Source organism: Setaria viridis, chromosome 9, assembly GCF_005286985.2.
Source record: "Setaria viridis chromosome 9, Setaria_viridis_v4.0, whole genome shotgun sequence".
NCBI lineage: Eukaryota > Viridiplantae > Streptophyta > Magnoliopsida > Poales > Poaceae > Setaria > Setaria viridis.
In genome coordinates, this window is record NC_048271.2 from 27009400 (window position 1) to 27032670 (window position 23271).

General features: G+C 43.5%; 1 protein-coding gene across 1 annotated transcript; it reads left to right on the top strand.

Moving 5' to 3' along the window:
* The first annotated feature begins 18454 nt into the window (after positions 1-18454).
* On the top strand, positions 18455-18973 carry LOC140221160 (uncharacterized). The gene has a single exon (XM_072290484.1). The coding sequence runs from the start codon at positions 18455-18457 to the stop codon at positions 18971-18973; it is 519 nt and encodes a 172-aa protein (XP_072146585.1).
* The last annotated feature ends 4298 nt before the right edge of the window (positions 18974-23271 follow it).

The following is a 23271-nucleotide window of genomic DNA, read 5'->3' on the forward strand; positions in this document are numbered from 1 at the left end:
GGAGTTAGACGGTGTTCTATATGTGGATGGAAGCGTCTTCAAGTTTATTTTCCATTCCATCAAACGGTTCATTATTTGGACTTCCCAATAAAGAGTTATGCTCATTTTAGTAACTGCTGCCAGAAGCTGAAAGACGCGCGAACCAGCCACAAAATCCACTAGTGCATGCGCATGCTGCCATTTACTCCAAGCTGAACGCCCCTATCTCTATATGTAACTTGTACTAGACAATGAAAGGTCAGATCTTGATTGACTAAATTCAGAATACACAAACTCGTGGAGTTTTGTTTATGCGTGAGTCTTGAGAGGCTTGCAACACTTGTTCTTTCGATTCCTGAGGGAGTTGTAGAACGCCGAACTGCGGTTCATCCAGTTCGTGCCTTCACGTCTATAGGGCATGATTGCGTGGGCTGTTTTGTCGGTACGTGGAAGGGTGATTGTCTCGGTAGTTCGTCGCGTGGACAGCCTCGTGGTGCACTGCCTCTTCACCAGGTCACGCAACGACAAGTTATCAAGTTCACGGATCCTACGAGAAGATCGGGCCACACAACTTGCTACACGCGTTGCATAGGCGTGTGCATATCATCTAGTAACAGAGCCTCCGTTTCCTCAGTAGGATTGTTCTTGTTTTTGGTAGGATAGAGTTCATATACCTACTGTCCACTAATAGCCAAAAAGAAAACCTACAGCCCAAATTCATACGTGCTACTGATTTTGTAGTTTGCTTTATCGAGTTTTAATCCTTTAAGACTTGTCTAGTTGCTGAATTTTTTTTTCCCACATCGTTCTAGTTGTTATCATTGTTCTAATCATCAAATCGCTTGCTGCATGTACCCACCCATCCCACCCTTGTTCTGATCGTCATTGCTTGCTGCATATAAAAAAAAAACAAACCCACCCGTCCCACCCTTGTTTTCTACCCGCCACAAATTCCCCACCCGAGTTTCTTGTTTTTGTGCTGCGCCATCCATCTTAATTGATCCTTATGCGCCCCTTTAGTTGAAAGTTGTGCTGCGTTTGTCACAAAGGTTAAAAGAAAAGATGTATATGGGTCAAAAGAAGGACTGAAAACAACAAGTTCTTGTTTTAAAAAAAAGGAAAGAAAAGAAATAAAAGAGAATTGGGTTCAGCACAGCAAAAGGGGTTTGGGCAGCAACAAGTTTTGGTTGGTGCAACCAGTTCATCTATCCACTTCCTCCATCTTGTTCCTTTCTTTGTGCATCTTTTCTTTTATATTCAGCAACTTAGACATGTGTTCTTGGATTATTATTCGGTTTTGCATCACTACATTTCAGCGCATTCCACTTACATATTACCCTACCAAGATCCACTTAAAAGCACCGTGAGTTGTTGCACCAGCATCGCTGTTACAATCACTCTTCCACTACAGATTGCAGCCACGGTTCTTGCTCTTTTCAGGGAGAGAAAGAACTTGTTTTGTAAGTGGTGAGGGAGTGATTCCACATATTCATTGTCCTATTATTTTTTGTCTCCTTGTTACTAACATGGCTGGTAATAAAGACTCTTTTTCCCATACTGTTTCTGCTCAAGAGCTTCAGGAGGTGCGTGAACAAATGCGTCAATTGATGCAAGGAATGCAACAACTTCAGCAATCCATTCAGCAACAGCGTGGGGAACCTCCACCTCATGATAATGAGGATGATGATCACCATGGCGGTGGTGATGCTGGTGGCCGTGGTGGTGGCCGTGGCCGAGGATTTGCTGCTGGTTTTGATAACTTTGCAGGTGGCCGTGGCCGAGAATTTGCTGCTGGTTTTGGTCGTGCACGACGTGTTCCTGTTGGTGATCCTACTAATTTTGATGCTGAAACGCTTTCAAATTATAGTGCTGAACATGGAGGTGCTCCTTATGGTCGCCGTGGTGGATATGATGATCATGGTGGTGACAACTTTGGCCGTTTTGGAGCCCGTGGTCGTTATGGTGATCACCGTCGGCGTCATCATGAACGACATCACAATGATGATGGTTTGAGCAAGGTTACAGTGTCCATTCCTCCATTCAGTGGCAAGGAGAATGCTGATGATTATTTTGAATGGGAAACCAAAGTGGAGAAAATATTTGATTTGTATGAATACCCTGCTGAAAAGAAGGCAAAGCTTGCAGCTATTGAGTTCAAAGGCTATGCCATAACTTGGTGGAATCAGATCCGTACTGAATATCATAGAGTTGGGCATGACCGTATAACTTGGGAAGACATGAAGAGGGAAATGAGACGTCATTTTGTTCCTGCATATTATTCTCGTGATCTACATTTGAAGCTGAAACGTCTTGTGCAAGGTACTCGCAGTGTTGATGAATATTTTCAAGAATTGGAAATGTGCTTACTTCGTACAGGGATAACTGAGGATGAGGAATCAACTATGGCTAGGTTTTTGGTTGGTCTCAATAAGCCCATTGCTGATAAGGTGGATATGACCAATTACACAACTCTCACAGAATTGGTTCATTTTGCAAAGAGGGCTGAAAGGCAACTTGCTATGTCTTACAAACATAAGGCTTCCTTTTCTCCTAAAAATTCTACTTCATGGCCTCAATCACAGCAGCAAGGGGCTGCGACGTCCAAATCTTCCTTTCGTGGAGATACTAGATCTGAACTTCTTCCAAACAATTGGATGTGAAAGCTGAATGTCCCAATCGGCGTACCATTATTGCACTTGCTGATGGTTCTTATGATTCTCAAAGTGAAGAGGATGAAGAGTTTAACAATGTATTTGCAGACCTAAATCTTGATACTTGTGAGTATTCAGCTGAGGATGGTACATTTGAGCTAGGTCTGAATTGTTTAGCCATTCAAACTATTCCAACTTTTGCTCACAATGACATGTTACAAGATGTTATTTCTCCATCTTCTGATGAGATTACTAGTGCTGATTTTGATGAGTTGCTTGCTGATTTTCCTGATTTGGAGCCTTCTACAATGAATACACCATCTCCTTCTTTGGTGGCTAGGAGAGTTCTTTCCACTCAGTTTGTTGCTGCTGAACAAGGACAACGCCATAATTTATTTCAGTCCCGATGCAAAGTGAAAGGACAAGTGTGCCGTTTCATCATAGATGGTGGGAGCTGCAATAATATTGTTAGTGCTTTGCTTGTTGAGAAGCTTGGTTTGCAGCCACGTCGCCATCCACATCCATACCATATGCAATGGTTGAATAATTCCGGGACAGTTAAGGTTTCAGCCATGATTCGTTTGTCATTTTCCATCGGTGATTATCATGGAGAGGTTGATTGTGATATTGTCCCCATGCAAGCATGCCATTTGCTGCTTGGTCGGCCTTGGCAATTTGATGTGGATTCGGTGCATTTTGGACGGTCTAACAAATACACTTTCATTGCCAATGACAAGAAGGTGGTTCTTGTTCCTTTATCTCCAGAGGAGATACATGCTTTAGATGTGGCTCACATGAAAAGAGAAGAATCTGAGAAAAGAAAATTGAGTGAGGCCCCCAACACTAGTAAGGGAGAGACTCCTACGCCATCCAGTCATATAAAGCCTCATTCCACTTCAAAACAGCTACGCCAAAATGCGTGCTTATTTGTGAGCAGGAGTGCTTTGAGAGAAGTGAAGAACACCACAGCCCCATTCTTTGTGCTCTTACACAAGGAGGTCCTACTTTCAACTACCAATTTACCTTCATCGCTGCCTAGTGTTGTTCTTGATCTCTTACAGGACTTCAAAGATGTTTTTCCCGATGAGGTACCAGCTGGACTTCCTCCACTTCGCGGAATTGAGCATCAAATTGATTTGGTACCAGGTGCTTCTCTTCCAAATCGTCCAGCCTACCGCACCAATCCCGAAGAGACAAAGGAAATTCAGCAACAGGTAAAAGAGCTTTTGGACAAAGGGTATGTTCGTGAATCCTTATCACCATGTGTTGTTCCTGTTTTGTTAGTTCCAAAGAAAGATGGCTCTTGGCGTATGTGTGTTGATTGTCGTGCTATCAATGCTATAACTGTTCGATATCGACATCCCATTCCAAGGCTTGATGACATGTTAGATGAACTGAGTGGTTCAACTATTTTCACCAAGATTGATTTACGTAGTGGTTATCATCAAATTCGAATGAAAATAGGTGATGAATGGAAAACAGCATTTAAAACTAAATTTGGTCTCTATGAATGGCTTGTGATGCCCTTTGGTTTGACGAATGCTCCTTCAACTTTTATGCGTTTGATGAATCATGTGTTAAGAGCTTTCATTGGCAAATTTGTTGTTGTTTATTTTGATGATATCCTGATCTATAGCAAATCATTTGATGAACACCTTGATCATATCCGTCAAGTTCTTTCTATTTTGAGAGATGACAAATTGTATGGAAACATTGCTAAGTGCACATTTTGCACAGACCATGTTGTTTTTCTTGGATTTTTGTTTCTGCAGATGGAATTCAAGTTGATGAAGAAAAGATTAAAGCAATAAAGGATTGGCCTACACCTACAAATGTGAGTCAAGTTAGAAGTTTTCATGGTCTTGCAGGTTTTTACAGGCGTTTTGTTAAAGATTTCAGCACCATCGCTACACCCCTCAACAATTTGACAAAGAAGGATGTTCCATTCAAGTGGGGTGATGAACAAGATCAAGCCTTCAATGAGCTGAAAGCAAAGCTTTGTGAAGCACCGCTGCTACAACTTCCTGATTTTGGTAAGACATTTGAGATCGAATGTGATGCAAGTGGTATTGGCATAGGAGGTGTACTACTTCAAGAAGGTAAACCTGTTGCCTACTTTTCTGAAAAGTTGAATGGTCCACATCTGAATTATTCTGTCTATGATAAAGAGCTTTATGCCTTAGTTCGAGTTTTGGAAGTTTGGCAACATTATTTGTTACCTAAAGAATTTGTCATACATTCTGATCATGAAGCTTTGAAATATCTAAAAAGTCAAGGCAAACTGAACCGTAGACATGCTAAATGGATTGAGTTCATTGAAACATTTCCCTATGTTGTAAAACATAAGCGTGGAAAAGATAACATTTTTGCCGATGCTTTATCACGGAGATGTGGTTTGGTTACACAATTAGATACAAAAGTGCTTGGTTTGGAATCCATTAAAACACTCTATGCAGCTGATTCTGATTTTAAAGAACCTTTCTCTCATTGCATTGCTGGAAAAGGCTGGGACAAGTATTATGTGCATGATGGTTTTTTATTTCGGACTAACAAACTATGCATTCCAACCTGCTCGATTCGTCAAGTTCTTTTGCAGGAAGCACATGCTGGTGGCTTAGCTGGTCATTTTGGCATCAAAAAGACATTGGACATGCTCTCCGATCATTTCTTTTGGCCACATATGCGACGTGATGTCCAGCGACATGTTGCACGTTGCATAATTTGCTTGAAAGCTAAGTCCTGCCTTAATCCCCATGGTCTTTATACTCCATTACCAGTTCCAAATGTACCTTGGGAAGATATATCCATGGATTTTATTTTGGGGTTACCTCGGTCTCAGAGGGGAAGGGATCCTATCTTTGTTGTTGTTGACCGATTTTCTAAAATGGCACATTTTATTCCATGTCATAAGAACGACGATGCTTCACACGTTGCTGATTTGTTTTTCAGGGAGATCGTTCGTTTACATGGAGTGCCAAGGACTATTGTTTCAGACCGGGATACAAAATTTCTAAGCTATTTTTGGAAGACATTATGGGCTAAGCTTGGTACGAAGTTATTATTTTCCACCACTTGTCATCCGCAAACCGATGGGCAAACTGAAGTTGTCAACCGTACCTTGTCCACCATGTTGCGTGCTGTGTTGAAAAAGAATTTGAAGCAGTGGGAAGACTGCCTTCCACATGTTGAATTTGCTTATAACAGGGCAGTCCATTCCACAACAAACTTTTGTCCATTTAAAATTGTTTATGGGTTTAAACCGCATACTCCCATGGATCTTTTGTCTTTACCATTGCAGGAACAAGTTAACATGGATGCATCAAAGAGATCAGACTTTATCAAGAAACTACATGATGAGATAAGGAAAAATATTGAGAAGAAATCAGCACAATATGCAAAGTAGGCGAACAAAGGTAAGAAGAAGGTTACATTCCAGCCGGGGGACCTTCTGTGGTTACATCTACGCAAGGATCGTTTTCCCCAACATCGCAAGACTAAGTTATCTCCTAGGGGTGATGGTCCGTTCAAGGTTCTCCAAAAGATAAATGATAATGCTTACAAAATTGAGCTGCCACCTGAATATTCCAATGTGAGTACAACATTCAATGTCAAAGACTTGCTTCCATTTGTTGGTGAGCCAGAGTCGAGGACGACTCCTTCTCAAGAGGGGGAGGCTAATGAGGACATTCCTAGCATTCACTCATCTTCACATGAAACTCCACTTGATATAGCTGGTCCAATTACAAGAAGTAGAGCTAAACAATTGGAGAAGGAAATTCATTCTCAGGTGAACACTAACCTTATGTTTAATAATCAGTTTATGTTGAATGAGCCTATGCTTTTGAGTTCTTGTTCCAATGTCCTTAGGAATGATGGAGTGTATGAACCAGCATGGGATGAAGATGGATTCAAGCCTCTGGACATTTGAACCAAGAAGCCTATGGTGTGCATGAATAAAATGGTGGTTCATCACCTTTGCATGGGAATGCAACCAGAAGCTAGATGACTGACACATGGTACGAATTCCAAGCATCACCGTGGACAGAATACAAGGAGTTAGATGGTGGTCTATATGTGGATGGAAGCATCTTCAAGTATATTTTCCACTCCATCAAACGGTTCATTATTTGGACTTCCCAATAAAGAGTTATGCTCATTTTAGTAACTGCTGCCAGAAGCTGAAAGACGCGCGAACCAGCCACGAAATCCACTAGTGCATGCGCATGCTCCCATTTACTCCAAGCTGAACGCCCCTATCTCTATATGTAACTTGTACTAGACAATGAAAGGTCAGATCTTGATTGACTAAATTCAGAATACACAAACTCGTGGAGTTTTGTTTATGCGTGAGTCTTGAGAGGCTTGCAACACTTGTTCTTTCGATTCCTGAGGGAGTTGTAGAACGCCGAACTGCGGTTCATCCAGTTCGTGCCTTCACGTCTATAGGGCGTGATTGCGTGGGCTGTTTCGTCGGTACGTGGAAGGGTGATTGTCTCGGTAGTTCGTCGCGTGGACAGCCTCGTGGTGCACTGCCTCTTCACCAGGTCACGCAGCGACAAGTTATCAAGTTCGCGGATCCTACGAGAAGATCGGGCCACACAACTTGCTACACGCGTTGCATAGGCGTGTGCATATCACTCCATGACTAGACCAGGCAACAAGATCGACCTACATCAAGTAAAGTAGAAAGAAGGCGAAACACTACGTGACTACTTATGACGATTCTTCAAAAAGAAGGCTACTATAGTCAACATTTCAGAAGCAGACGTCATCGAGTGCTTCCAAAATGGCCTCTATGATCGACGAACATACCAAGACTTCGGCAGACGACGACCAACTACTGTCAAAGATCTCAAAGTCATGGTGCAACAATGAGCAGATGAAGAAGACAAAGAACAAGAATGGTTCGGCTCTCATCGCAACCATAGGCGCGACAACAACCATGACCAGGATAGGAACCGACATAGCGATACTCGAAACAACTTTTCGAGTAACCAAAATCGCAAACGGAAACCTGACAACACCAATGCTTCCATGACTAACTCAGGGGAGCAGGGATCCCGCAAAAACGATGACGGACCAAGCTTCACCGAACTACTCAAAAAATAGTGTTCATGGCACCCAACCAGCAAACACTCAGCAATAGATTGCTACAGCATGTGCCGAGTAATGTAAGATTTGCCCGCACCACCACCTCCCGAGGAGTACAACAAGAAAAAAGATAAAGGCAAAAACAAAGTCCATAATGATGAAGGAGGAGAAGGCGACTTCCAGACCACCTCCAAAATAGTCAAAGTCATCTTTGGCGGAATCCCGGGTACCGCATCCAAGCGATCCAGTAAACTGGTACTCAGGGAAATCATGGCTATCGAACCAACAGACCCAACACCACTAAAATGGTTAGAGGTACCCATAACCTTCAGCAGAAGGACCAATGGACAAACTTCTCAGAACCAGGCCGATTTCCCCTAGTACTCGATCCTGTCGTTGCAGGCTCAAAACTGACAAAAGTACTCATCGACGGTGGAAGCAGACTCAACGTCATTTTCACCAAGACACTAAGGAAAATGTATCTTGATGTCATGGACATGCTCACTCCAATAGACTCACCCTTCTACGGAATCGTACCAGGAAATGCAGCCATACCACTAGGACAAGTCGTCCTGCCAGTTACTTTCAGAACTAAGGAACACTACCGAACCAAGTACATTAGATTTGAAGTCGCCGACTTCGAGACCTGTTACCACGCCATACTCGGGGGTGGTCTCGAAGTACTCGGAACTATGACGCTCGACTACAAAGTACTCGGGGGCTTGTCGGGCATACATGCCAGGCCCACAAGTAGGCCCTGTGCAGCCCACTAAGGAGCGTACTCAGACATAATCAAGACTAGGGGGCTACGCGGCAAGAAGCGTATCCTACTCAGACTAGTTAGGTGTGCATATGGAAACTACTCGGCCTACACCGAGTAGAACTCTATAGTCGTACCCGACTAGGAATCAAACTTGTAACCTTGCCCTCCTGAGTATATAAGGGCGGGCAGGGACCCCCTCAAAGACAACTCTTTCAACACATCCAAGTTCAATACAGTTAACTCACAGGACTTAGGGTATTACACGATCTAGCGGCCCAAACCTATCTAAATCGTGTCCCTTGCGTCACCATTGACTCCTTGATTCTTGATGGCCCATTACCGCACAAAAGACCACCTAGGGTACCCCCTAGGTAGGAAGCCGGTCTAAAACACCGACAGGTCCTGAGCCAGCTCAAGGAAATGAGAAGGCAAAAGGAACAGTTTGCGCAATAGTTACAAGCTCAAAGAGAAGCAGCCAACAAGCTAGCAATGCTGAACGAGGCCAAAGGCAATTGGAAGCGTTACAATGATAATTAAAAGAACTCAAGTACCTCCAGGGCACACCGCAGCAGCCAGTACCACCACTTACCCAAGCCTTCAACACTGGTTCCGCACGGGTCACATTCTCCAACCCCAGCTTCGGCCCCCATGACCCCCCGCCTACAATGAATGTATGCGTGGTCATTGACAAGAGCTCCCCGCTGTTGATCAGACTTCAAACTGCCCCATGGCCTGCCATCTACAAATCAGTTACCTTGCCTAAGTTCAACGGCTAGACAGACCCACACCAGTTCTTGATGAGTTACGAAGCTGCAGTAGCCTCGGCCGGAGGAGACGATGTTGTCCTAGCAAAATCGTTCATCATTGCCTGCGAAGGGGCAGCCTTGAACTGGTACTCGTTGCGTCCTCCACACTCAGTATACAGTTGGATAGACCTGAAAACGAAGCTAACTCAAAACTTCTAAGGTTTCTACCGGGCCCTAAATGACGAAGCTGACCTTTTTCACTACAAGCAAAAAGGTAAGGAGCCCCTAGCCAGTTATGTTAAAAGATTTGTTCAGCTTCGCTCAGAAACACCACACGTGGCTGATAGTGTCGCGATTTGAGCCTGTATCTTGGGGCTCAATCGGGGCCCGATAGCTTCAAAGCTGACAAGGAAGAATCCTACGACTATGGAAGCCCTATTCACGGAGCTAGAAAGGTGTATCAGATCAGATGAAGACCACAAAAGAAGAGTGGCCGAAACAAACAATCAAAGGGAATCAGAAAAGAACATAAATTGGCAACCTTCGCCCTACAACCATAATGAGAATCACAATCAACATCAAGCCAACCATGTAATGGCAATCGGAGATAACCAACACTCACATTAGGGGCAAAATCGCAACAACACGCACCAGTAGTACGACCAAAACCAACCAACCTTCGACAATGGCCAGATAGGTGGCCATTCCAGAAGAGGGAGAGGGCGCACCAATGGCCCCCCGAAGCCAAATAACCATTTTACTGCACCTTTCATGGAAAGCAACACCATCATAGGATAGACTGGTGTCCAATCTCACTTGATGTCAAGGCCAAAAGAGAGGCGGAGAAAAATGCAGCCGAAGAAGCAGCACAAGCAGCAGCTCAAGCACCCAAAACTATTCATCACACCACCTTTTTAACTCACCCAGCATACTACCCATGTCCAACTAACCTCGCAAACTTCCCACCAACAATAGCCTGGCAATCTTCACCCACTTTCTAGCCTCAAATTTCCCCTCAAAGCACAAACTTGCCCCGTCAACTTTGCCATGAAATACAACTACTGCCACCAATTTTACCAAACAAAGCTCCAAAAGCTAAACCAAACCCACCAGGCAACAACCCTAATGCCATCACAACCTATGGCATGATAATGCCAATCTCCGGAGGATCTTTGCAATCTGGACTTCGGGAAGATAGGTCCAATGCCATACCAACCTTCGGCATGATAATGCCAATCACGGGTGGATCCACTCTCGAGTTTGGGAACAAGACGCAGAAGCGAGACTACTTGAGACAAGTGAATGCTATCATACCCGATGGGCCCCCTCGTGAAGCCGGAATGGGCACACATGCCAATCACCTTCACTGAGGAGGATTTCAAGTTAAAAATAGCCTCGCACAATGACGCGATGGTAATAGAGGCAATCATCGCCATCTGGAAGATAGGAAAAATCTTGGTTGATACCGGCAGCTCTGCGGATATCATATTCACCAACACTTTCAGAGAAATGAAAATCAACCCTCATCTCCTCTAGTTGGCCGAAGTCCCATTGCTTGGCTTTGGAGGAAGACTAGTCAAAGCCCTTAGAAAAATTTCACTGCCAGTATCATTTGGAAATCTCGACAATGCAAGGACAGAGCACATCACCTTTGATGTAGTTGAAATGCATTACACCTACTTTGCTATCCTCAGTCGGGGCTTCATCAACAAATTTGATACAACCATCAGACAACTTTTCCTTTGTATGAAGATACCAGCTCTCAAGGGGGTCATCACCGTGTATCGAGATCAATAGACAGCAAGAAACATTGAGAAGGGTGCAACCCCGGGCTAGAAAAATGTCCACCACCTATCCAACCAAAGCGAAGCTAAACAATAGGAGAAAAAGAAGCCTTATGTTGAGCCCAAGAGGACAAAGAAAAGATCAAAATTAGTGCTGACGTGTGGCGGAACCGCCTAAATTAACCTAGCTAAAGCGCACTTAAGTCGCCTAACACGCGATCATGCCCTTAAACAAGTCAACTTAGTCATCCGTCGGATTTCATCCGAGAAACCACATACTCAGGATCGAGAAGCATTGCTCACATGAAGGTGAGTGGTTAAAGAGATTACAACATTCCCATATCATTAACATAGTTCACAATTATTACCTCAGAGTTTGAAAAATTCAGACAAAGTTTGCACGGTTTCAAACAACGAAGGTAAAGCTCAGAGAAAGTCTAAACGTTGATACATAATACCATGGCAAAGCTGACCATCATATCAATTTCCATGATCCACGTTGTCTGAGGACGGTTTCCACTTGACCGTCCAACCCGAAGGGGTGAGGTCGGCCAAGTCAAACTAGCAACCATTTCCTCGAAATCAACACTACCTGAAAACATAGCCACAAGCAAGGCTGAGTATACTAATACTCAACAAGGCTTACCCATCAAGTGGTAACTACTCCACCGACTCCTAGACATGCAAGACTTTTAGGCTGAGGGGTTTGTTTTTCCAAAAGCTTCTAAAGTAGGTCCTTACTTTCAAGTTTTAGCAGTAGGTTCTAGTTGATTATCCATTCTAGGTAAGCACCTATTCTAAGCAAGCATGTAATCAAGCAATTTAATTCAAGCATCAATATATTCATCATCCTTTGTTCCTCTTCTTAATCAATGCAGAAGTGCAGTCAAGTAGTCTCAAACTATGAGAGGTAGACAATTCGAATTGATTTTTTAAACCTTGCAAGGTGAACCTAACCCCATGACATCCGCGTACCCGACAGGTTCGCTTCACTTGTCAACCGTCCCTATCAATCCCCGACACGTGGCCAGGTCCCACATCCCTTGGCATACAATGCCCCAACGGTCCCGGAATGAGGCCATACTGTGGCTACACTTGTACCCACATGTTGCAGCAGGGGAACCTAGTTCCAGAGAGAGTGGGTAGGTATGCCCACGTCCCGGACCAATCAGGTACTAGGCTTCCCCATCCCATACTAGGTATGAGATTAGTACTTTCAAACACTTGACCACTGTTCTAACAAATCTCGACCTTAGCAGTTTTCATCTAGACAGACGGGGCAATCCACCAATTCAAAACCAATTGCCCAGCCCCGCCCATCATCCTTATGGTTTCAGCATAATTAAATAGGCAACTCCTATAACTCGCGAGTGACAGGAAATCACTCGACTTCTACTGAGTTCCTATTTAGCATAGCAACTACATGACCTATCATGCTAGTATTTAGAACAAAGGTACCTAGGATCATGCAACTAGGGTTTCAAACAACTCCTATGAACTTTAATGCACAAACATACCTAGCTCAAGTAGTGCATAATTTTAGAAAACTGGGATATGCTCCGGGGCTTGCCTTCCTATACTATGTTAGTGGGGGAGTTGCTGGCAGCTTCTGGGATCTCCTGCTCAGCCTGGACGTGGTGCAGCTCTTTAGATCCTTCCTTGGCAGCAGGCGTCAACTCGTAGGTTCCATTTGCGAGGTTCGCTTCTACACGAGATGCATATAAAATGTTCAAGTTTTCACGAGTTTGTGAGCAAGATGCATTTCAAGTTAAACAGACGTATTAAATGCAACGACCACTACACTTTGGTAAACATTAAACTTTATATGCTAGATAAGTAGTTTCGTGTTTTAAGTGTATGTGATGGTGATTGTGTACATATATAAGGTTCTTACAACTTAGATCTTCACAAGGAAGGTGGGCTCACTTTAGGGTTGCGCAAGATTCATTTGGAAACTTATCCTGTTTTTGAATGTTTTTCTGTACCTCTTCTAAAATTTCCATTTTACCCTTAGTATTACCTAATGGTTTTTATTTATTTCCTTTTTGGGATTAAATTTTCCTAATGTTTTTGGTTGCTCCTGATAAGGTATGGTTCTAAAAATCTTACAGAGGCTTCCTAATCACATTAGTGACCTACTGTAAAATTTTGGGATACATTGAACTTCTACAAAATTAATTAAAATTAAAACAGTACCCTATGGCAGATTGTAGGGATCTATTTTTAACTCAAGTTTTAGGGACAATCTGAATCTACAGATTTTACAGAAGGTTCCGAAGTCTTAACAGAGGCTACTGTAAAATTTCCAACATTTATTGAGCATTTTAACTATTTATCATATTTTAAGTTTATTAAACCACATTAAGGAAGAACCTTATTAGAAAAAGTGTTGATTATCCTGCTGCCATTTCCTTTATCCAGTGGTCATTTTATGACTAACCAGGACTAAGTAAATTTGCAAGATTAAGTTACTAACTCACACTACTTGAGTGATGAGTTATGGCAACAAGGCTAGGAAGGTCCTCACAGTAAAACATAGGTTCTACTAAAGTGCTAAGATAACTTAAAAGGAACCGATAGTGACGCCTAGTGACGCTTTCATATTTTAAACAGTAAGCGACTATAAGCTAAGTGGTTGGCCTTAATTCTTTTTAGGTTCAAGCTCGATTTTTTTATGCTGGCCTTGGCTCAAGGTTTACGTTCTCCGACAATATGCTCTCTAACTGAATGAAATGCATGCATGCATTAGGGATGATGCTATGAGTGCAAATGCTCACAAAATGTATGGAATGATAAAAGAAACAGTAAGAAATCACTGAGTAACAAAATAATCTTGCTAACAACAATACGAAATCACATAAGAACAACGAAATAAACCATTTTGCACAATAAGCTAAAAAAGCATGAATTTGTAAGATTCAAGTCTTTTGTTGACAAGTAAACATGAAATAAATCTCACTAGCAGAAGACAAACACAAAACTATGTGAGGTGGATTCATTCCAAAATGAATTTTTAATGTGTAGATATAGCTTAAACAAGTTAAACTACGACTTAACATATTAAATCTAAAAAGGAATGTAAATCAACCATAAAGGTACCCACATCATTTTCCCTAGATTTTAGATGTAACGCAAAGGTTAACAAAAGTGGTTTCATCATTTTACCAATTTTTCACTATTTATCATGCCCTTAGCAATATGAAGATGGCAACAAGCATTTTAAATCTAAAACAGTATCAAAACCATCTAATCTAGTAGCAAAACTTTCATATCTTGAACATGCATGTCACAAGTGAACTAACAAAAGCGGTTTCACCATTTTTGGAGCACTAGGTGATTTATAATGCATCTAATGGCTCTCACACCAAATAAAAATCATAGCACAAAATATCAAAAATAAACATGCAGAAACTCAGCTCTAAAATAAACTAGACTTCACAAGGAATCCAACTCAACAAGAATCACATTTTTAGCATTTTTCTACTAGTTTCTATGCATTTTCAAAGTTTGCAACATTTTAACTTCAGCAAACAAATCCAACCCGAAAATACTTTGCAAGCTACCCCTAGAAAAAACCTTCTCTCTCATGGTTCTACCCTTTTATTAACAATCTACCCCCTGTGTTTTTATGCTCTAGCCCCTAGAAAGATTCCACCTTCAAACATAAAACCAACCCTTTATGGATAACCCCCTAGATCTTTTATTTCCCAAGCAATCGGGTCCCTATGCTTCTTCAACCTCTAGAACAAGCACCACATGCATAGACAGAACAAGCACCACACGCATAGACAGGCAGGGACTTAGCACCCACGGCACTTGGGCCGGCCATGGGATAGAGGGAAGGAAGCGGGGCTGCAGGGAGAGGGCAGCGGCGCCATGCCCAGGCCAAGGGGCTTCCTCGGCGTGGCACAGGTAGGGGAGAAAGGGGGCAACGCACATGGCTCTGCGCGGTGGCGGCGAACGTCTTCGACATCGCTGGGAATGGGCGAGGAAACTTAAGGCAAACGGAAAATGGGCGCAAGCATCATGGTTAGGAGCTCACCTAGGTTCCATTTGAGCACTTGGTTGAGGACGAGGACAGCCGGGAGATGGGGTGCCATGTAGAGGTAGTGGTGGCGGGTGAAAAGTTCCTGGAAGTTTGGGGGAACTTCGATTCCCGTTGATTCGATGGACAATTGAGGGAGAGGAGGGGCTGAGGGTGTAGCTGGGGAAGTGGCACAACTTTGGGTGAGAGGAATCGAAGGGAGATGGAGGGAGATGGGAGTAATCGATGACGAACCGAGAGGAGCTCGGGAGCTCATTAATGGAGGAGAAGATCGGTTTGGAGGGGCAGGAGGCTTGGCGAGGGGTCGTTTTATAGCCTGGGCGAGGCGAGGAGTTATGATGGCAAGGTGACATAGCACCGGGCACGGGCATTGGTGGTGAGGGGCGGCGCCCGAGTTCGACGGCCACCTGGTGCCCATGCCATTCGGGCGGGCTCCTGCCCAACCAGGCGCGAGGAGAGGCGTGGCGCGGCGGGGGAGGCACGTGGGAGGATGCTCTGGTGGCCTATGGGTGGAGGAGCCCTGCAAGCACTAGGGAGGGGCCAATCTGACGATCCTCGTGCTGCGTACCAGTGACAGGCGTGCAGGTGGCGTGAGGTCGAAGATGAGGCGACTGCCATGTGGGCCCGCGGATTTTTCAGCCATTAAACTTTGCTCCCTTAAACAACCTAGCTACAGATGTCCAAAAATTCCCCAAAAATACTCATTGGAAAGATAAAATCACAAAGAATCTATTTTCGCAAGAATAAACTCAAAATCTGCTATGGTTTGCACACAATTGACAAAGCAAAACAGCTAAACTTGAAATTTAAATGATTTTTTGGCACAAGAAAACATCTCTGAAAAATTTGGTAAAAATATTGTAAAATCACTAAATGGTTTCTAGTATTTAAATAAAATATTCAGGGGCATAGTTGTATGGAAGAAATCGGGGTTCCTTCACAAATTTGATTTTTCACCTATAAATAATAAAATTCAAGGCACTTAACAATGCATGGCCAAAACATTCATTTATGCACAAATGATGCTCAACTATACACAAATCGATGTTCATGATGCTCAATTATGCACAAAGATGCTTGTGATGCATGTCGTGCAAAGTTGTCGTGTTTAACGTGTGTTTTCTCACCAAGTTTGATCTTTGTGCTTGCATTTTCAAAAATAAAAGTTGGAGTTCAAGGTGTGGGCTATAACTTTTATAAAGACCGACATATGAGGAACTCGATGGACTTGGAATTAGGATTGTGGGATCTTTGGTAGAGCATTGGCAAGCTGTTTTGTAGTTGGATTTGAAATTTGACCGATCGTCTACTCAATTTTTGGAACACTCTTTGCTCAAAATCAGAGGAAGTACTATGAGTGGAAGGTGTTCCATTTGAAAAGGGCTACCACTTGTATATTGGTCAAAACTTAAGTTCTTATATAAAATTTATTTTTATTTGCTTCACAAGTGATTCTCAATAGGAGGGAGTTTTAACACTTGGTTCAAAATCTTAGGTATTTTTGGACCTTAACCCTCAGCAAATTGGAGTTAGCTTTGATTTGCTTCTTAATCACCCTATTGATTATTTGATTTAGGTTCTTAATTACTCAAGCTGTCATATGACGGCGAAACCAAAAGGGTCTTGCTGGACGGATACGCCATGGACAGATATATCACCATCGGGGCCAACCTCGAGCCCGAAGAAGAATACGAACTAATCAAGTTTTGGAATAAAAACAAGGATGTCTTTTCCTAGTCTGCAAGTGACCTACAAGGGGTAGATAGAGAAATAATTGAACATAATCTAGACATCAGGCCTGGCATGAAGCCAAAGAAGCAAAAATTGAGAAAAATATCCAACGAAAAAGCCCAAGTCGTGAAGGTAGAAGTAGACAGGTTGCTCGAAGCCAATGTAATCAGGCCTATCCTCTATCCAGAGTGGTTAGCAAATACTGTCCCGATCAAGAAAAAGAACACTAGATGGAGAATGTGCATTGACTTCATAGATTTGAACAAGGCCTGTCCCAAAGATGACTACCCACTAGAAAGAATAGACAAAGTCGTGGATGATGCTGCTAATAGTGAAATGGTCTCATTGTTGGACTTGTTCTCGGGCTACCACCAAATCAGAATAAAAAAAGAGGATGAAGGAAAGATGAGCTTTGTAACCCCTTTTGGAACATTCTATTATGTAAGAATGCCGAAGGGGCTAAAGAACGCAGGCCAAACATTTTCAAGAATGATTGCTATCCTTGCAGGAATATACTTGCTTACATTGACGACATAGTCGTCAAAAGCGACAAAAGGGCTGATCACATCCGTGATCTCACGGAAACTTTTGCTAACCTCGGAGCAGCAAATTTGAAATTAAACCCCGAGAAATGTGTATTCGGGGTGCATAGAGGTAAAGTATTGGGATGCTTAGTCACAACGAAGGGTATTCAGGCTAGCCCTGACAAAATTCAGGCACTTCTTGATATGAAGGAACCAGTTTCGGTCAAGGGCGTTCAGTGGTTGACTCGGAGAGTAGCTGCTCACAACAGATTCATTGCTCGTGTTGCAGAGTGAAGCCTACACTTCTTTAAGGTCTTGCAAAGCTCCAGAACCTTTGAATGGGGGGAGGAGTAGAGTAAAGCATTCCAAGAGCTCAAGGACTACTTGCAGTCTATGACCAAGTTATGTCCCCCAGAGCCCAAGTCACAACTGCTGCTGTATGTCTCAGCTTCGAGCACGACAGTTAGTGCTGCTCTTATCCAAGAGAAAGAAATTGAAGGCAAATTAAAGCAAATACCAGTCTACTTCACGTTTGAGGCTCTTAACGGCTCAAGGATACACTAGTCAGAGCTGGAGAAGATCGCTTATGTAGTGGTAATGGCAGCGCGCAAGCTGGAACATTACTTTGAAGGACATAGAATTGTGGCCGTCACAAACCAACCCCTTCAAGACCTTTTCTACAATAGGGAAGTTTCGGGTAGAATTGATAAGTGGGCATCCGGTTTATCAGAGTTCATAGTTGATTTCTAAAGAAGAAGTGCCATAAAGTCCCATGTCTTGGCTGACTTCATCGTTGACTGGACATCTCCAAGTCTGGATCATAACGAAGTTGAAGCACCTTGGGTCATCTACTGCGACGGTGCTTGATGCGATACAGGGGCCGATGTGGCAGCAATTGTCACCTCGCCAACCGGTGTAAAAATAAGCTACGCCGTTAGGCTAAAATTCCCTGATGGAACGAGGTCAACAAACAACACCACTGAGTACGAGGCATTGCTTCTGGCATTAAGAAAAATGAAAGTGCTAGGGCAATAAGACATCATAGTAAAGACAAACTCGAAGGTAATCAACGAACACATTGAGAAGGAGAGCGAAGCCAGAGAGCCTGAGCTAGTAAAATATCTATCAGCAGTAAGACTGATGGAAAAGCACTTCAGAGGCTTCACCGTCAAGCACATCCCGAGGTTAGAAAATGACGAAGCGGACAAGCTTGCAAAGGCAGCTCATAATGAACCAATCCCCCCGGACACCTTTTACGAAGTCATTGAGACCCCGTCAACAAAAGAGGCAGTCTCAAAGTTCGTAAATGCTATCTGGCATTTTGACTGGCGAGCTGAAATCATGGCATACATGAGAGGATACTTCGAGCCATATGATGAAGTAGAGCTTACCAGACTCAAGCAAAAAGCCACAGGATATGCAATCATAGAGGGAGAACTGTACAAGGCTGGAATTTCAACACCCTGGCTTCGTTGTGTAGATGCTGAGACCGGCAAAGAGCTTCTGGTCGAGATTCATAGGGGCTTTTGCGGGTCTCACATTGGTTCCAAGGCCCTCATAAGCAAGGCCATCAGGCAGGGATTCTATTGGCCTTGGGCCATAGGCGACGCCCAAGACCTCATCCGAGGCTGCGAAGCCTGTCAAAAAATAGCAAACTAGGGACACTCGCCGTCTCTACCAATCCAGCTCATACCACCATCATGGCCTCTGCAAAGGTGGGGAATGGATCTGGTGGGCCCACTTCCAACAGCCCAGGGCAATTGCAAGTTCACGGCTATTGTTGTGGATTACTTTACAAAGTGGATCGAAGCTTAAGCCCTTAGCAATGATAACTTCGGCTTTGGTCCAAAAGTTTTATTGGCAGAACATCATGTGTAGGTTCGGAGTACCAAGAGAGTTAACTATTGATAATGGCAAGTAGTTTGATTTTGATTTCAAAGAATTCTATGCCAGCCTTGGCACGAAGGTCACATTCTCCTCGGTCTACCACCCGCAATCAAAGGTGCAGTGGAGAGAGCGAATGGCCTGATTTTCTCAGCAATCAAGAAATGCCTGTTCGATCAGAAAAAAGGAAAATGGGTTGACGAACTGTCGAAGGTAATTTGGTCATATAACACTACTGAGTCTCGAGCCACAGGCATCACACCTTTCAAACTGCTCTTTGGCTCCGAAGCCGTCACACCAGAGGAAATCAGGAATGGTAGTCTAAGGGTGCTGTGTTCCGAAGATATCCAAGATGCCATTAAGGTTGAGAAAGACATGATCGAACTCGAAGTAATTCGAGCTTCGGACAATCTCAACAAATACCAAAAGGAAACCAGAAAGTGGAGAGATAAGAAGGTGGTACAAAGGGAGATTAATGTAGGTGACCTTGTCATAAAGAGAAAAAAGAATTGGGAGAACCCCAGCAAATTACAAGAAGCATGGGAAGGTCCATACATTGTTACAAGAAGCAGCAGACCAGGGTCATTTCACCTCGCGGACCAAGTTGGTGTGGAGTTTCCGCATTCTTGGAACATAGATAGCCTGTGAAAGTACTATCCATAAAAGTCCCTGTCATCTTCGGCTTGTGGAACTATAAACAATGCCGAGAGTGACAGTTTTACTTTCTCATCATTTACTTTTCATGTCATTGAGTCGGGACTGTACTCTTTTCCTTGATAGGGGGGCTCTACTCTAGAGGTAAGGTTTTTAATGACGTAGATCCATGTAAAATTTTTGTTACATAATAAAACGAAGTTCCCCCTATGATCAGAGAGGCCTCGCGGTTTCCGTAAGAGCGTAGCTACAAATCGCGTAGCTACGAACTCTTATACGGAAGGCAACAATATAAGCCTATATACTAGACTACGTAACCTCTTGTTCTTACACAGGAACAATAGAAGCCCTTACGAAGCCTAATAATACTAAGTAGAACGCTGCAAAGCGCACTACGAGCGCGAATGTGTGCATTTCTCGCCTCCTCCCCCAATCCAATCAAAACTTACTAAAATTCTCATCTTCAGTCAAAGCATCTTCTTTTTCTCTCTGTCCTTTTTTCTTTTCTCCCGCTTGCAGTAGGACCTTGGCAGCAAAAAAACAACATACTGAGCACAACAATTCTTTGACCAAGAGTCGCAGCTCCGGTGCATCACCCTCTCCTCCCTCGCGAAAGATAGAGAGGGGGTGACATTTTTGCAACAGAAACACCCCTTTTGTCTGACCGTCGCGAGCAAAGTTCGGGGCTTCGGCCTAGCGTAACAGGTTCAAAGTTGTGGCAGTCTCGCAGTACGGCTCCGGCTAAACTCCCTCACTTCGAAACTGGTCTTCTCTCCTTCCCACGATAGGTAGTGGGGGGTGTCATTTTTTTAAGAAAACAAGTTCTTATCTGCCTTCCGCGGGGAGGATCAAAACCTTGGTCCGCTCCACCGACATTTTCCCCAAAGGAAAGTGATGTTTTTGCAAAAACCTGCAAACCTCCAACTACTTAACATCATTTTCCATAATATGAAAGACAGTGCAGGGGGGGTGACGTTTTTTTCAAAAACAATTCTTCATCTAGCGTGTTTCGCAAAAAGGAAGTCTAGCTTTGGGATTATGAGCCAAGCGACACTTCTACATGAAGGGCTTCACTTAGAATCTTCAGTATCACCCCAGCACCAATCTTCAAAAGTTCAAGGTTGAAGGAACTATAAGTTGCGATATTAACCAAAACTTTCGTCATCTCTCTAAGTCAACAAAACTCGAGCCTAAGTTTTACGTTGACTTATCTATTTTAGTCTTAGAGCAAAGTAACGAAGCAGTTGTAACCCATAACGAAGTTAACTGCTCCGATCTAACCTCGCAGAAATAAAGAATGAAGCAACAAACAAAAATGAAAGGAACCATTAATCTTTCCTAAAAAAGCAAAACTAGTCCAAATCAAGCACCAAGCATACTGTACAAGCAACTTGCCCACAGAATAGTCAAAGACTTACATCAAAAAGTGCTTTTGCAAAAAGCCATCCCACCTCAACCACTCTAAGATCCCACCAAAGTTCCCGCATCATCTTCACACCCACCCTCATCTTCGGGCTTTGCCCTATACCGATCCAAAATGTCTGGCAAGGACGGACCGTAAGGGAATCTCAAACTAACAGTGAAAAGGTCTGAAAACCACAGCCTCACCATATTTTGGCATCGAGATAGCCTCATCTTCGGAACCCCCCCTTTTTCAACATACAACTCTATGCACTTGTTGGTCACTAGTGACTGCCCGTGGTGCATCGTGGGAATGCATACCGTCTTGCTCGGCACAAGTTTTTTTTACTTCCGCATCCACACCACCAAGGTCCTCACCACTATCATCTTCACCAACCTTGTCATCACCAGCAAATCGCTGCTCGATGAGCCCCCGTCACCAGCAGTGAGATCCACTACCTCGGGAGCAAATCTCTTCACCTCACCTTCCTCAAAAACTGCCTCAATGTCGATGTCCTCGGTCACGTGGGATGGACCAGCTTCGACGCGAGGTTCAATTTTCGCTGCAAGCTCCTCCGCGGTCTTGGGTCGAGCAGTCTACATGATGTGAGACAGCTTCACTAGACAAACAAAACACACCTCATTAATACAACAAACAAAAAACTAAGTTAAAAATCTCTGTGCAAGGTGCGTTACCCCAAAAAAATAGCAAAGCTAACATTCAAAGAACAGGGCTTTGGGAACAGAAACAGTGAGCATGAAGAAATTCTGACCATTAGCTCGATTCGCACCGACGCTCAAGGGTGACATTTTTTGGGCAAAGATCTCTAACTCTGCGGGTTCGGTCACCGGTGCCTAACCTCGCCCGCGAGGGGATACGTTGGGGATCGCCTAATAATACGATTACCCTCGAGGTCGCTCGGATCGAACCATGCCTCAAGTTCCTGCAGGGTACCAACCTTCGGGGGTAAGTTCCCGGCTTCGGCTACACCACAAAGAGCAAGCATCCCAAAGACAGGGTCGAGGCCGAAGGTAAGGTGAGTCCTTGATGTTTCCCTAACCCGGTAACCTTTTCCCTACTGTCATTCTGTACAATAATGAAGCAAGCACGACCGAAGCTGAGCGAGCTCGGGGCAAGTGGTTGGGGATGACGTGATGCCCGAAGCTCACCAGAACCTCCTGCCCCGAGGACGAAGGCACCAGAGAAGGCTTGAAGTACAAACAGAAGGTGCACACAAACTCAAGGCAGCTCGGATGCCCGTGAATGGCATGGAAGCGCAAATCACGGAGTCCTGTGAGAGCGGGAATCACGGAGTTGTCGGGTGGCTTGAAAAATGTGACTTACAAGTGACCTAAATGTAAAGAATATACTGAGGATGTAGGAGTTAAGTGAGGGTAAATGTGTAAAGTGCAGAGGCACTCCGGACAGTATAAAAGGGGGACCTCACCCCGTTGTAATTTTTTACGTTCTACATTTATGGAAAGGACGGCTCGCATTCTTTTCTGCTCCACCAACCTCGCTGCGTCCTGCCTTTGCAAGAAGCTAGGACCCAACAATATATGTAGTTTGGATATTCTAATAAATCCGAGTATACTTAAGCCCAATCGTGTAATAAAAATGTGGGCATCGTGTGTTGTTCGATTTTATTTTACATTGTTTCATGTTGATTAATTCCATGTGGTATATGAATTAATTAGTCATTATGATTTGTCAATTGTTAATATGTGTTGTACCACTATGTAGGTTACTTTGCAAAGATCCTACAGATATTACAAAACCATAAAATAAGATGCTAATGCAATAGTAAAATTCAAGGTGACAATCTCATTAGCTGTAGCATAGAAGATCTAATTTTCTCTGAGCTTAGGTAGCTTGCGGGCCACACAATTATTGAGCCTGTTTTAGATGCCATCTAGTAAATACTAAAGTGGTTTAGATCTGGATCCAACAAAATCGCAATTCTGTACCCAATAAAATACAATGTCATGTTACTTAACGGTGCAAAATTATCTGTGAA

Excerpts from the sequence above, each read along its gene's own strand:
- LOC140221160 (XM_072290484.1), top strand. The coding sequence starts at position 18,455 with ATGGAAAAGCACTTCAGAGGCTTCACCGTCAAGCACATCCCGAGGTTA.